This window comes from Molothrus aeneus, chromosome 3, assembly GCF_037042795.1.
Source record: "Molothrus aeneus isolate 106 chromosome 3, BPBGC_Maene_1.0, whole genome shotgun sequence".
Taxonomy (NCBI): Eukaryota; Metazoa; Chordata; class Aves; order Passeriformes; family Icteridae; genus Molothrus; species Molothrus aeneus.
In genome coordinates, this window is record NC_089648.1 from 68,221,985 (window position 1) to 68,235,911 (window position 13,927).

Consider the following 13,927-nt stretch of genomic DNA (forward strand, 5'->3'; position numbering starts at 1 on the left):
AGCTTATCCTGTAAGACAGAGGAATTACACAAACATTTCTGACAGTTTTGACAGCATGTGGCAACCACCAAGGATTTTTTTTGTTACTGCACACAGGTAAGCTCCAAAGCCAACCATGAATGCATACTTCAGATGTGCATAAAAGCCCAATTGACTTCCCCAGTCCTGCCCTGAAGATTCAGCTTTTCCAGTCTTCTGTATTCCCCACCTAAGACTATGACAAGTCTTTATTATCAAGTCTTGCCAACTGAATTTCCCCAAAAGTCTGCCTCCTTCACCCAAGAGAGAAAATGAGCTGACAAAAAAAAGGGAAAAGAGTTATAACTGCAGTGTGGAGCAAAGAACAGAGACTATTTGGGTTGCAACTGTGGAATTCAGTGTGTGGTGTGGGTGCAAGTCATTGAACCTATTTCCAGTGCTCCCATTTTTACTTCCACAGTACTTAATAATTATCTTTAAAGTCACAATTATGACAGCTCTTGAGAAAGTCTGAATGCCAGTTTTCCTCTATTTCTTCCCCTGTGTTTCTTGCTGCTATGACTGCCAGTAAAAAGCCTGATCCCACAAAATCTGCAACCTGAGAACAGAAAAACACACACACACACTTCCTTTCTTCACATATCACTTTTAAGTCTTGAAGATTTTTAATGCTTTATAATGATGATTTTTCCTTCTCTTTGATTGTTCCCACAGCAGACAATTTTACTCACACTGCTGTTACTTCATTTATTTTCAACACATACCAGCTCATACTGTAACTCATTAGCTGTCAGCATTTAAAAAAAAAAGATTAGCAGTGCCAACTACACCTCAGGAAAAACATTTGCACTCCACACAGCTCAAGTGTTTATTACATACTACAGAAAAAGTGATGCATTACATTATCTATGTTCTTTTTGTTTCTGCAGGGCTTCACTAAGCTGACAACTGACAACTGCATGCTTGTTTCAAAACTGCAGTAAGACATAATTATTCTGAAGACACTGCATATATAATCAACACAATGTAATAGTGGTTTTTTCTATACAAAACACATGCTACTTCTTTACTCATTTGTATTTTGATGAAACAACTGACAATTTAACACAAAATGCAATGCTAACCTTGTGAAGAAAGATGTATTTTAGGACCACTTAAAAGCCAAAAGAGAAGCTAAATTATGAATACTAAATAATAATAATTTGAGGTAGATATGAACCTACAATTCATTATGACACAAAGCTATTATCTCAGGAACCTAAAAAAGCTACCCTTAAAATGACAGATTAAGTTTAGGAGAAAGGCGTTACTTAATTAAAGATCCTTAATCTCGGTTCCATAATTTGCTGAGTTTTTAATTCAATGGTCATAAGGAAGAACAACTATAAATCTAGGAAAATATAATGCCTTTGACAATTTTCATGTTATTTACATAGCATTTACATAGTATTTTACTAAAGTGTCTCTGAAGACTAAGCTATGCAAGAGCAGTCTGAACCTAGAAATACTCAGATATGCTACAGCAGATATTTAGAAGAGAAACAACTTAATCTTTGTTCCTCTTCCATGTACATTATCATAGAAAACAGGGATGCTGGTAAACAGGAAAGGAACAAATTATTTTTGTATTTGGCAGGAGAAAGAATATTGTTCAGTATAGCAAATCCAGCAACCTTCATTAACTCCCTTCAATGATAGCAACCCAAAAGACCTCCTTCCAACAAATCCCCAAGAATTACTAACCCTGGGACAAACTGAATAGGATAACTAAATTATCTCAAACTAGTTTAGATGCTGACCAGCCAAGAAAGTTCCTTACTTTTAAGACGGATCTTAATGTCATTTAATATTCTCTGTTTTGAAACCTTGTTCCACATTTGAACATCTATGCTTCAGATAAAAATTATTTTCTTCTTAAAACTTACCTGGCAATAGGGCTGAGTAATTTGCCCTACATAGGGCACTCCAATCTTACCAATGCATCAATCTGTAAGACTGGGATCCTGCACCGAGCTCTGAGTTTTATCTTCAGTAAATGTAAGAAAGATCACTGTGATACAGCAGGACAACAGAGCAACACCCTTGGAGTTCTAATAAAGTTGGCAGCAACTATACTCAGAATTTTACTTCATGATACAAGGCATTTTGACAATGTCTAAACATTTATTTCTACATGAACATCCCAAATGCAGTACTGCAGGCATGTGGTTTTCTCTGGTAAAGGAGAGATACATTTTGATATTTTATGCAGTTAGAGAGTATGGGAAGATGACTAAGGTTAAGAAGATAATGGTATGGGAGTCACAGGGAAAAAAACAGTTGTACTCCCTGGATGAAACATGGTCAGCATATCTGACCTCCCATACACTAAGGGGGACCCAACGGAGGGTGGAGCAGAGTGGAGACACCATGGCCAGCCACTGTGTTGAAACCCTTGCAGAGGAGGGAACTCAGTGGTACCTTCTAGTTGAAGGTAGCCCCATAGCTGCTGAAAAACAAGGGAGATAAAGGAAAATGTCCTGCTCTTGAATCATCAACTGTTGTGAAATCATTCTGCTTGGACTAATGCATGTCCCCATCCCAGGGTTATCTCGGGTACTATCCTAAGATATCCACCCCCCAGTACAACCACCTCTCACTGACTAAGAAGTATGACCAAAGCCACTCAAGTTCCACCTAAACATAAAGAAATAATATAAAAATGAGTTAAGAGTGGGGAGAAATGGGGTTACAGTTACTCCACTGTAACTTCTGGGATTAATCGACAAGCTGAATCTGTCTTCTCCCTCGTAGGGACGCCTACTGTGTAAGAAATGTGATCTCTACATGCTGAATGATTGTCTCAGATCAGCTATTATTATTATTATTATTATTATCATTAATATTATTATTATATTATAGAGCTTGTTAGTACATCGCTTTAAATTAGTATATTGATTTGAGTATGTTTTTTGCAGTCTGTTACTATCATTGGCAAGTCTCAAACCTTAACCTTTCACAATTCTATTAATGGAGAGTGTCAGTCTGCAAACTGTTAATGCGAGTCCTCCAAGGGCACTGCCCTCTGCCCACAGCGGGTAAAGGAGGAGGAGGTTCCTCTGCTAGGTATGTGACACTGAATAAATCAGTGGAACAGATCCAGTGGGACTGCCTAGTGAAGGGTCTCATAATGGGACACTGATAGATTGGTTGGGCACAAGGGTAACAGCTTTCCTGGGGCTCTGACAGACTAATTAAACACAAAGGGGTTGAGCAAATTTCCCCGTTTTACATGACAGCAAGGAACATATTTTCCTCTGCTTTCACATTGCTTAGCTCTAAAAAAGTCACACTTCTTTTGCAGCTGAGGAGGACAGGAGGAAGCCCAGCAATTTACAACAATTAAATAGTCAAATAGATTTTTGCTTTGAAAAATATTTCTTAAAACTAGGAAAAAAATAGGTACTCAAAGGACTGATTCTACACATGGATAGACAAGTTAATCAACTGTCCACTGTATTGCTTTGAATTTCTAATCTAAATTATTTCATCACAATTATTTACTATTTAGAAATGCTGTCAACCATTTAAAATTTTTTATTTGGTAAATGCATAAAAGTAGGACACTGAAAACAAGCTGATACACAATAATACACAGACACATCAGAGGATTAATATATAAAAATCAAGAGATGAAAAACTGACCTGCTGCTTCTGGTATTTGTTTAGCAGGGCTAAAAATACAATGTAACATCTGGAGCAGTCGGCTAAAGCTGCACAGAAGTCATTGTAGGTAGAAAGTTTGCTATAAAGAAAAAAAAAATAGAAATGAAAAAAAGAACTTTTTTCCACAAAACATTTTTTAGAAAGTCACTTTTGATTCTCAGAGCTGTATTTTCCAACAAATGAAGTGAATGCCAATACTCTGACTTCTAGCAGAGACATGTGCAGTTATATAAGAGCACCACAGAAGCCCAGCTATCCTTGGCACAGTGCATTACTGGAAGAAGCAAACATAAGGAGCTTTCCAACCTGCTTGCCATATGGGCACAGTATGCTAACACCAGCACTTCTCAGTGCTAAAGGGGAGAACTGGAATTTCAAGATGATGTGTGAAGTCAGACGAGAGGAAACGAGGGGTCCCTTCCTAGTGCACATCTAGTAGAGCCCATTAACAGCACTAAGAGACACATCTCTCACCAGCAAATACAGAGACTGTGCCTCCTTGCAGGCAGGATTTATCTCTGCACATTTCCTAACAGCTGCTCCTACACTGCTCACCTTGCCCATTGCCATGCTTTGGTCACACCATAAAAATGCAGTAACAGAACAAGCTAGGATAACATCTTACTTCTTATGTAGTCAAAACCACAAAAGATCTGTGTTGATGTTCAATTACAACTTCTTACAGGAAGATTTACAGTCTTATTGAATGAATAATCTGGATAGATTGAACACATTCTCTATGAAGAAGCTGCCTAAAGTTGATTGAGAGATTAATCATTCTGTATTACTAGAAGACAAAACAAAATTAAAATCTGAGCTCTTTCCTGCATAGTGTGTGTATATATATATATATGTATATATATATGTATATATATATGTATATATTTTTTTTTGCGACTGCAATTTCCAGGAAGCTAATTAAATTGATTTCTATGGCTAATTTGTATTCTTGGATCATGTAGTTCTAATCTTGAGGAAAAAAAATTGAAGCAGCAGGAAACTTTAAGTAAGGTATTTTTTCTCCATATTGAATTCTATAACAAGTAAATGTCCTTATCAGAATTACAGTATAAGTATCAATTACACTTAATTACAAACTCATTATCCCACTTTTCATGGCATTTTCCAAATAAAAGAAATGCTCCCTCCTCAGAAGAAGTAAATATGCTCAAAGTGCTATAATCATTGCAAGAGCTCATTTTTAGGAACAAAACTAGAGAGACAGATGTGAACAAGGTAGCAGGGAATTGAGGAAGCCATTCACATGCCTTAGAGATAGCACAAAGAGCAAAGGAGCAGATTTGCCTGCTTTCAGCTGTGGGGAGGAAGGACTACCAGCCTCTTATGATGCCACTGTTCAAAGCACAACTCAGCCTCATCCAGAGAGGAGAACATGAGGGATAATTTGGAGCACCTGAACAGCAGAAGCCCATAACAAAATCTCATTGAACATGGAGCCACAGGCAACATGACTCAGTGCAGTAACAAAGCAGCAATGGCAAATACTTCATCCAGCACATAATTCATAAATTGCATTTATAATCCCATTATTCCTGAAATTACCAACAGCCGATTTCACAACTTCTTCCAAATCCTTACATTGTTTGCAAGTCCATCTAGCACTGAATACTGCAAACCAATGCTTGGTAACTGGAAGACTTTTGACTGAGAAACTATTCAGACTACAAAATGATCTTTGTGCTGACTAATTCACACTGATCTCCCTCTAAAAAGCACTACTTGGGAAGCAGCCGTTGGCTGCTCATAAAACTGAGATTCTTTCAGCACTTCCATCTGCATACTGAAGCCCTGATCCCTGGGATTAATCTCCTCAAACACTCTGTAATTGCTCAAAACAATGAACACTGGTCACATTTTCCCTCTTGTGTATTTTATTTCACAATACACAGTTCCTTGTGTAATTTCTCTCATTAATTTTTTTTTTTCAAACATGGCCTAAACCAGGATTAATAAATACCTAATAATTGGTGCAGCTTTAAAACACAAGAAACGGCACTTTAAAAAACTCAATCAGGATCGGTGGGATCAAAGAATGACCCAATACAACAAAATATTTTTCATGGGGATGATGAATCCAAGTCTGTGTGGCTACAATTACACAATTCCGTAAGCAATAATAGAGACACAATTAACATACAATATCATTAAAAGATATCGTCATTAAAAGAGCTTTTTAAAAAAGAGTTCAATAAGTAAATCTTCCAATCTCAGCGCTTGGTCGTGCCTCCTTCGAGGGAGGGGGACGTGGCAGCACACAGCACTGCGTTCTCACGTACCTGAGGACGCTGACAATCCAGATGCACACGTCCTTGTCGCTGCTGCGCTGCTCCAGCGCCACGCAGAGCTGGGGGATGGCAGCGCTGGGGCTGAGCTGGCGGCGCGCCAGGGCGCAGCTGGCCAGGATCCGCAGGGTGGCCGTCAGCTGCACACGGGGGTTGGGACACTCATTAACCACCGTGGCACAGCACGACTCGGGTCTCAGCGACAGCACCTAGAGCACTCTGCGTGCCTGTTAACACTCTGCAACTAGGTATAAACCAATAAGTAACACAGGAAACGTGCAGGCGGCAAGATGGTGGGTTTGGGATAACTGAAAATGCAAGATTGACACTGGTCCTTGCCTGCGTGTAACCTCCTTCTATGAGGGCACATGATCTTTCATGCTTTAAAATCTTGCATGTATACAGCCACGTACCAAGTGGAATTAGGTGAAATGCTGTGGATGTTTAAAGTAATTTTTTGTGTAATTCTTCAATAAATCTTTATATTTAAATCTTGAAAATATAATATATACTTTGATGATAACTGCAAACGGCAAACTAAAATGAATTGCTTTTAAAACACAATCAGATTTATTCCAATTAAAAAATTAAAAGTTAATCATGATAAAAGAAATCCACTGTATGAACAAAATAAAAATGAAAAGCTTAAGTGCTCAGGTCTGTTTGAAGAAACCAAAATATTTTCAGATGATACTGTTCTATTTCAAGGAACTTAAAGCATAATCTAACTCTGGCAGATGAACAAATGTATCACCTATTGCATATTTTGAAATATTCTGATTCTCTTCCAAGGCAAGAGCATTCAAATGACAAGGTCAGACAGGCCATGACATTTAAGTTAATTTTGATCTAATCCAGAATTTACTACAAAATGAATATGAAGTCATTCAATCTTATGTGGATATGGGAATTCTTCAAAGTTTTCTTATTCAGAGTGAAGTTATTAACTTCAATTTGGTTTTGAATGGAGTTTGATAAGGCACAAAAACTATCTGTTCAAATTGTTTCTTATCACAAAAAACTCTGGAAATTAAGCAATTTATCACTAAATTGGATTGCTTATCCAATGATATGTAATTGCTAATTTTAAAGAAAAACTCTTGACAAAGAGCAGGTTAAGATGTTGTGTTCCAGCTTTTGCACATAGGACTCTATGCACATTCTGTCCATTCTCCAGCAGCTTCCAGATCTGCTGTCCTACTTCAACAAATTTGACAGCAGAGAACAAATCCTCAGCAAACCCATGATGCTCTGTAATGGAGCAACTGGAGGTGCAACATGTCAAAATGAAGAAGCAAGGCATAGAGGGAAGATAAATGTGGTCATGTAGTATGCGAATGGATTTAACTTCAGCACTAAAAATGCAATTTATACTATATTCATAATACAGAGAATCTGAACCTACAGAAGCCATTTGCTTCATATCACTCATATTTTAAGAAGACACCTGGGACTTTTTATTATTTTAACTGAACAACTGCAAAAAAAATTTCCAGATGCATATTCCTTCTCAAGTCACGATGCTTCAAAAATCAACACAATACTGGAGATACATTTTAATAAATATATTCTGATCAAATACTTTGCTTTTCAGAAGTTATGTTAGAAAAATTCTTGTCACATGGAATAGAGACAGGTGACTCCATTTAGTGCTTACATACAAGATGTTCACAGTCAGCCTAGGATGATATGTTTTGAATTCTAGCTAAGCTTCAATTGACACAATAAAGAAAATTAAGGAAAAGCCACATTTTAGAAGTGTTGTTCAAACGCAGACAAGAGCTTTCACTGCAGCAAAGAGACTTACATATTGGATAATGAGGAAAAAAAAAATCAATAGATGATGGTACAGAGGTCTCCAAAAAGAGAGTAAGATTTTTCAATGCTTGATACAGTTAGATGGTTCAAAATCCTCAAGCAGTAAATTCTATCAAGAGCAACCTTCAGACAAAGACAGATTGGAAAGGAAAAGCAATGCAAAATAATATATACACTTAAATGTGCAAGAAAACAGCATTTGGCACTTCACAGAAATATATATCCATAAAACACAGCTAATGTGCAACTGAAACTTGAAGAGTTTGAAAAATAATAGAAGCTAGCCAGACAGCAGGTCAATTCTAGAAATATTGTGATTGCTTCAAGCAGACCCCATCTTTCAGGGAGAAATGCATAACAATTATCTTTAGCAACCCCCACCAGTCCTAATCCTTACGTTGCCATATGAAAGATCAAATTCACCCAAACAGAAAATTTAACTGCTGACAAATGCTATTTTTAAAGAAGAAGACATTTAAGTACTTTTCAATTAAGGAACAGGGAACACTTATCAAGTCTTGACAGTGACGCTTTAAAAATCTTGTATTTTGTATAAATATTAACAGACTGTTAGGTTAAGCAACATAAAATTAATCAAAGTTGACCCTGATTTCATGCCCTCTATTAAGGGAAAAAAAAATACTAACATTTTTATTCTGGTATTGTATGACTTCTGCAAAAAAAGCATTGTGGAAGAATGAAGAAACCAGATAGGGACTTTATTCCCAGAAAAAGGATCTAGCAAGATTATGTATAACACTGCCATCTGGTGATTGTGCAATTATACAGTTAAAGAATGAAAAGCTGGTCCCAACTAAATGGGATACTTCAGTTACCAAGGTTAAGAGATAGCAGAGCATCCTTCAGAGACCACTGTGACTATTTAAAGTGTTTTTCTGCTCCAATATAGTGTGCTTTCTATAACTGAAGGCATTCTTTCTGTACATCACTGGCTATTTGATCTGTTGCTACAAGATGCAGTATGTTATGAAAACTTTATTCTGAAGACATGGATCACAGAAGAAACTTTCTTCAACCATCCCTAAAACAGAACTACCCGTTTATCTGTCTGTGATGACTGATCAATTAACTCACATGAAGGAAGTAGTGCACATGGATTTGTTGAAGGAATCAATATGAGAAAGTCACACAGGAATTCCATAGAAGTAGGAATCACTATTTTTCTCACAAGAGGAAGAAAACTGAAGTATCTGTACTATTATAGAAGAGAACACAAACAAGTGAAAGAACAATCTCATAAGAGACAGCTGTCAGTACTGACTTCTTCACAAAACACTCAAGAAATTCTTAGAAACAGACAGTCTATTCAAACAGTACAAAAGCAGTTTTGCTATACTTCCATTTGTACTGGAAAAAGCAGAGATACGAGGGATATTTTAAAGAAAGCATAAAATACAACATTTTCCTTCTAGGTATTTGCAAACTAAAGCCTTGATTTAAAAAAACCTAAATTTATCCCGGGCAAACAATGGAAGAAAAACATTCCTGCAAAGTTGTGAGGAACATCAGACAGATAGTCAAAATCCTGGAAATAAACTGATTTATTAGTTTTATTACTAAGATTTAAAAAACCAGACAAAGATCACCAATAGTAATGTGATGATGTAGGCTATCTGTTTTCTCATATAATTTCAAGAATTATAAAATCCTGTGCTTATAAATTAGTAGAGAATTAAAGAAATCTGACAAACCAAGTGCAAAAGCTACCTCAGAAAATTGTCCAATGTATTTTCCTATGAAGTACCTGAAAGTTTACAATTCAACCACTCGCTAAACATTACATCAGTAACTTCCAAACAAATTCCAGGAATCTACCTGGCAAATCCTTGGTAAACACAACATCCATCCCACTGTGTTTCTAAAATACATGGGTTTAAAAAGTTTTAGGGACAAGGATTAGTTTTCATAGCCACTGTTTATCAAGGTGCTTTGTATGTGAAAACAGTTTTGAGCCTGCTGCCTTCAAAAGATTCAAAAAGTGTTTGCTTTTGCAACTACTTTTTCCTTATATCACAGTTCTTCAAAAACATTGTGTCAAAAAAACACAGCTGTATTTCCCTACACATTTTTAAAATACATTATTCTTATAATAAAAAAAAAAATTTGTAATCTCCTAGAGTATTGCAGAATCAGTTTGTATTTATTATTTCAGTTTCAAGAATTTAGATAGAGAACACATTTTTATCTGTTTACTACAGTATCCAGAATATTGTCAGCACAATAAAGTAGTAATGAGAAACTGGCTAATTAGGTATAAAAATATTTCTATTAACTTCAGAATTTCTAAAGCCTTTAAAACTGACTACACACAAACATCTGTGGTAATTACATTAGGTCCTGAACAACTTCATTTAACTTCTTATAAATAAGTCTATTGAAATATAGGTACAACTCTGTCAGTAGCACACAGGGTTAGCTTATCTCCTCTAATTAAATTTTTAATTTGCCCTTGAAGTACATACTTTTAGAAATAAAAGTAAATGCTAACCTGGACTAATAAGAGGCCCAGCTTGGAGAAATATGTGTCATGTTCTTTTATGTTATTAATCCGCTTCATTAATTCCAGAAAAATTTCAATAGCTCCTTTGCTGACCATTTTTAAACGGAGTACTTCCTTTTCAGACATGACTTTTATAGCTGCCATGCAATAGACAAGAGCTTCATGGTTTGTTTGTAGGTCTTCATTCCACAGAACCTGCAACAAATAATCTAAAAGGAAAACCATCATTCAGAAAGTTCAATATCAAAATTTATATTTTGTACAATCCATCTCATTAAAGAGATTAGCAACTGAAAAACACCCTCAGATTGAACTCTTACATTTCTAATAAGTGGGCTAGAAAAATTGGATATTTGGACTGAAACCAAGAAACAATTATTGATGAATGAGAGAATGGGCCTGACTTTTGTTCTCCTAGACTTCAAGAACCAATGTAAGCTGTAAACACATAGCAGGAATCATTGAAATTCTCAGTCAAGATTTGCAAAAGTTATTGTGTGTGCCTGGAATTTTGTGTACTTCCCACTACTACATTAAAAATCAAATGTCTTAAAGCATCTCAAACGGAGCACTAAAAGGCACAGGGGCCTAATTCAACTCTCACATTTGAAACCTGTTCATAGTCTTTTTAGGTTTCCTTTTCATGTGGGTAAAGTTGACATAGAAGTTTTGTTTTGTGCAACCACTGTCAGACATCTGAAATGTTAAAATTTACAGTTAACACATGGCCAAGGTATCTTTTGCAGTCAAATTGAGACATTCTGAATTTAGTGGGGTATCTTAAACAAATGAATAATCCTAACCAACATTATACTTTTAAACTTATAATAACTGATTCAAAGAGATATTTATTTCTGCTTCCTATTCAGTTCCAGTTGAATAAAAACATCTTCCCATATCATTAAACTGAAGAGATTCAAAATTTTTTTTCTGTCTCAACTGAAGCTGTGGGAAATGGTGTGTGTGTGTGTATATATATATATATATGAATGAAGTACACACTCTAGGTTCTTGTCCAAACTCCCACCCTCACCAATTAAATCACTTGGGTTGTGGCAATGTGAGAACTCAGTTTCAGGTTCCTGCTCTGCACAGTATCAAACAGGGTCTTGAACAGTAGTTGTCTATTCTGGGATGAAGGATTAACTTATTTCTTCTGCTGGAGCTGCTGCACTGCACATAAACAGTTCACAAGGACAGAAGAGGAAAAATAAAAAAATTGAATCTATAACCCAGTGACTGTAACAGGGATCTGGGCAGTTGTGATGATAGGCCAGGGTCATGTCTACTTCTGGGACAAGGTGGGTCCAAAACACAAAGAGTGAATAAACAAATAAAACAACACCTACCAATGCTCTTTCCTTCACTAGTTTTTAAAATACAGGGAAAGAAGAGCAAGTGAAAGAAAAGTGAATGAGGATGGAAATGAGAGAAAAATGCAACTTGTTCAAATGCTGTGTATGATGCTGATCTCTACAAAACTGTACTCTTCTGTATCCAAAGTCAATCCTGTTCTGTTTCCTGTGAGTCCTTTCCTTGCCACCTGAAAGGCATGTCTTCATTTCTGACAACAACTGCGTGCTAAACTTTAAGACCATGAACACTCTCAACTATTCAAGCAAATATACACATATGTCTTAACCAATACAGATGCAATAACTGCTTGCAAGATCAAGACCTACATTAATAAAACATACTAAGGTTTTAATGAAAGGAATGACTTTCCATCAATACTGAGTATCATTTGCACACTTTCATTTTCTTAATATTTCTCATATTTGCAAGGGGTGGGGGGGTGTACATGACACAAACACTGTTAAAAACACAAAAGATCTTAAGCCATTGCTGACAGTTCTGTAAAACCTTTGGCTCAATGTGATGCAGCAGCTATAAAAAAATATAAAAAAACCAATGACTATTCTCAAGATCCTCCCTGATGATGGCCAATACCACAGTCAGCATTATCTCATTTCTATAAATTTGGTGCAGACACAGCTTGAATTCTATAGATAGTTTTGATAGTAAAAGGTTTTAAAATCATAAAATTCAGGGAATTAGAAAGAAGCTAAACTTAGTGGGGCCCTGGAAAAATGTCAAAAATTCACTCTGAAAATGTTAGACTTTGTGTTTGCCAGATCACGTGAAATTGCACCTGTGTAAGCAGTATATGATAAATGATATAATTGTTAGATGTGATGATTGTTTAGTAATTAAATATAATTATTGTTTAATCATAAGAAGAATCATGAGAAACTATGTTAGAAGTTTGAGGGGGACCACGAGGAGCTTGGATGAAATCTATGTATACAATAGAACAATATAAGTTTATTAATTAACATGAAAGTTATATAACGATAGAATAGAAAAACATGTTCATCCCAAACCCATGTCAGGAGTCAGATTTGGGTTTGTACCCCTGACACCCAGAGCTCTTCAATAAAAGCACCTGCATATAATCATTCTCGTGATTATGTGTTTCTGAACGCTAACATTTTTGTTCCACAAATCTCAAGAAGGATCCACTGGAGTTTGAGAAGGTACAGAGAAGGACTTAAAGAACAACTGAATGACACAATATCTGCTCAAAGAGCTAAGAGGCTCAGATGCCCCAGTCTTGAAAAGGAGAAGAAAGAGATATGTCATAAGACTGCCTTTTAAAAAATCCTGAAGGTGAAAGGTAAACTGACTGTACAAACTCTTATAAATCCTGCAAAACTACAAGCAGGGGGATAAAGAAAAATGTATAGATTTAAAATAGCACACAGAGAATTTCTGGAAATTGTTCTATGATATCATAGAGGGAGACAAAATCAGAAAATCCAAAAAGGCAAACAAATGAACAAAAGACATAGAAATTAAAAAGGGATTAGGCAGGGATGCACCATCCAATGTCCCTAATAGAACAGAAAAGTTCTGGATGCTGGAGTAGTGCTGGGTAAACAGATCACAAAAACCACACAGGCTCCTGTGCTCCCCCTAAAAAGCATTCCTCATCCTCATCACTACTTAAGACACAGAATACTGGACTAGACCAACCATCAGTTTGACCTAGGCAGGCAATTTTTAGTCTTTCTTCAGAATTTTTAATTCTCAAAATGTTTTTTCAAAGATAAACAACTTTAACTGTTGAATTTCAACATCTAACTTACAGATAAGAAAGAATACATACCCAATAATGTATCATTTTGAATGATGAAATAATTGTTTTCATTCCTACAAATTTTAAATGCTAGCTTGCAAACACTAACAAGATTTTTTCCATCTACTTTCATCTGCAAAGAAATTAAAAGACATAAAATCACAACTAAGATCTGCATGCAAAAACACATCTAACATTCTACAAGTTCAGATACCATGGCACACTTGTGTTCTCACAGAACTATTAAATTACAGCTTAAATCCTAACAACACACTAAAACAAACTGAAGATACATGCAGAATTAAAGGAAACTGAAATAACCTGAAACTCAGGTATTTTAAACTCTATTTAGCGAACTGTGCTGGCTTTAAAATAACAGTTTTAAACTTTTAATGTATTAATATAAACAGGTAGTCTATCAATAACTTGCAAGATTGTTTTCTACAATTCCCTTACAAAGTA

At 35.9% G+C, this 13,927-nt stretch overlaps 1 protein-coding gene across 2 annotated transcripts in view; it reads right to left on the minus strand.

Moving 5' to 3' along the window:
* ARMC2 (armadillo repeat containing 2) overlaps positions 1-13,927 on the minus strand; it is a 70,336-nt gene that overhangs the window by 28,522 nt on the left and 27,887 nt on the right. For both annotated transcript variants that reach the window (XM_066547126.1, XM_066547125.1), the window contains exons 10-13: positions 13,496-13,598; positions 10,315-10,535; positions 5,982-6,127; positions 3,664-3,763 (exon numbers count right to left, since the gene is read on the minus strand). In XM_066547126.1, the coding sequence (XP_066403223.1) occupies positions 3,664-3,763; positions 5,982-6,127; positions 10,315-10,535; positions 13,496-13,598 (570 nt within the window). The remainder of the gene's footprint in view (positions 1-3,663; positions 3,764-5,981; positions 6,128-10,314; positions 10,536-13,495; positions 13,599-13,927) is intronic.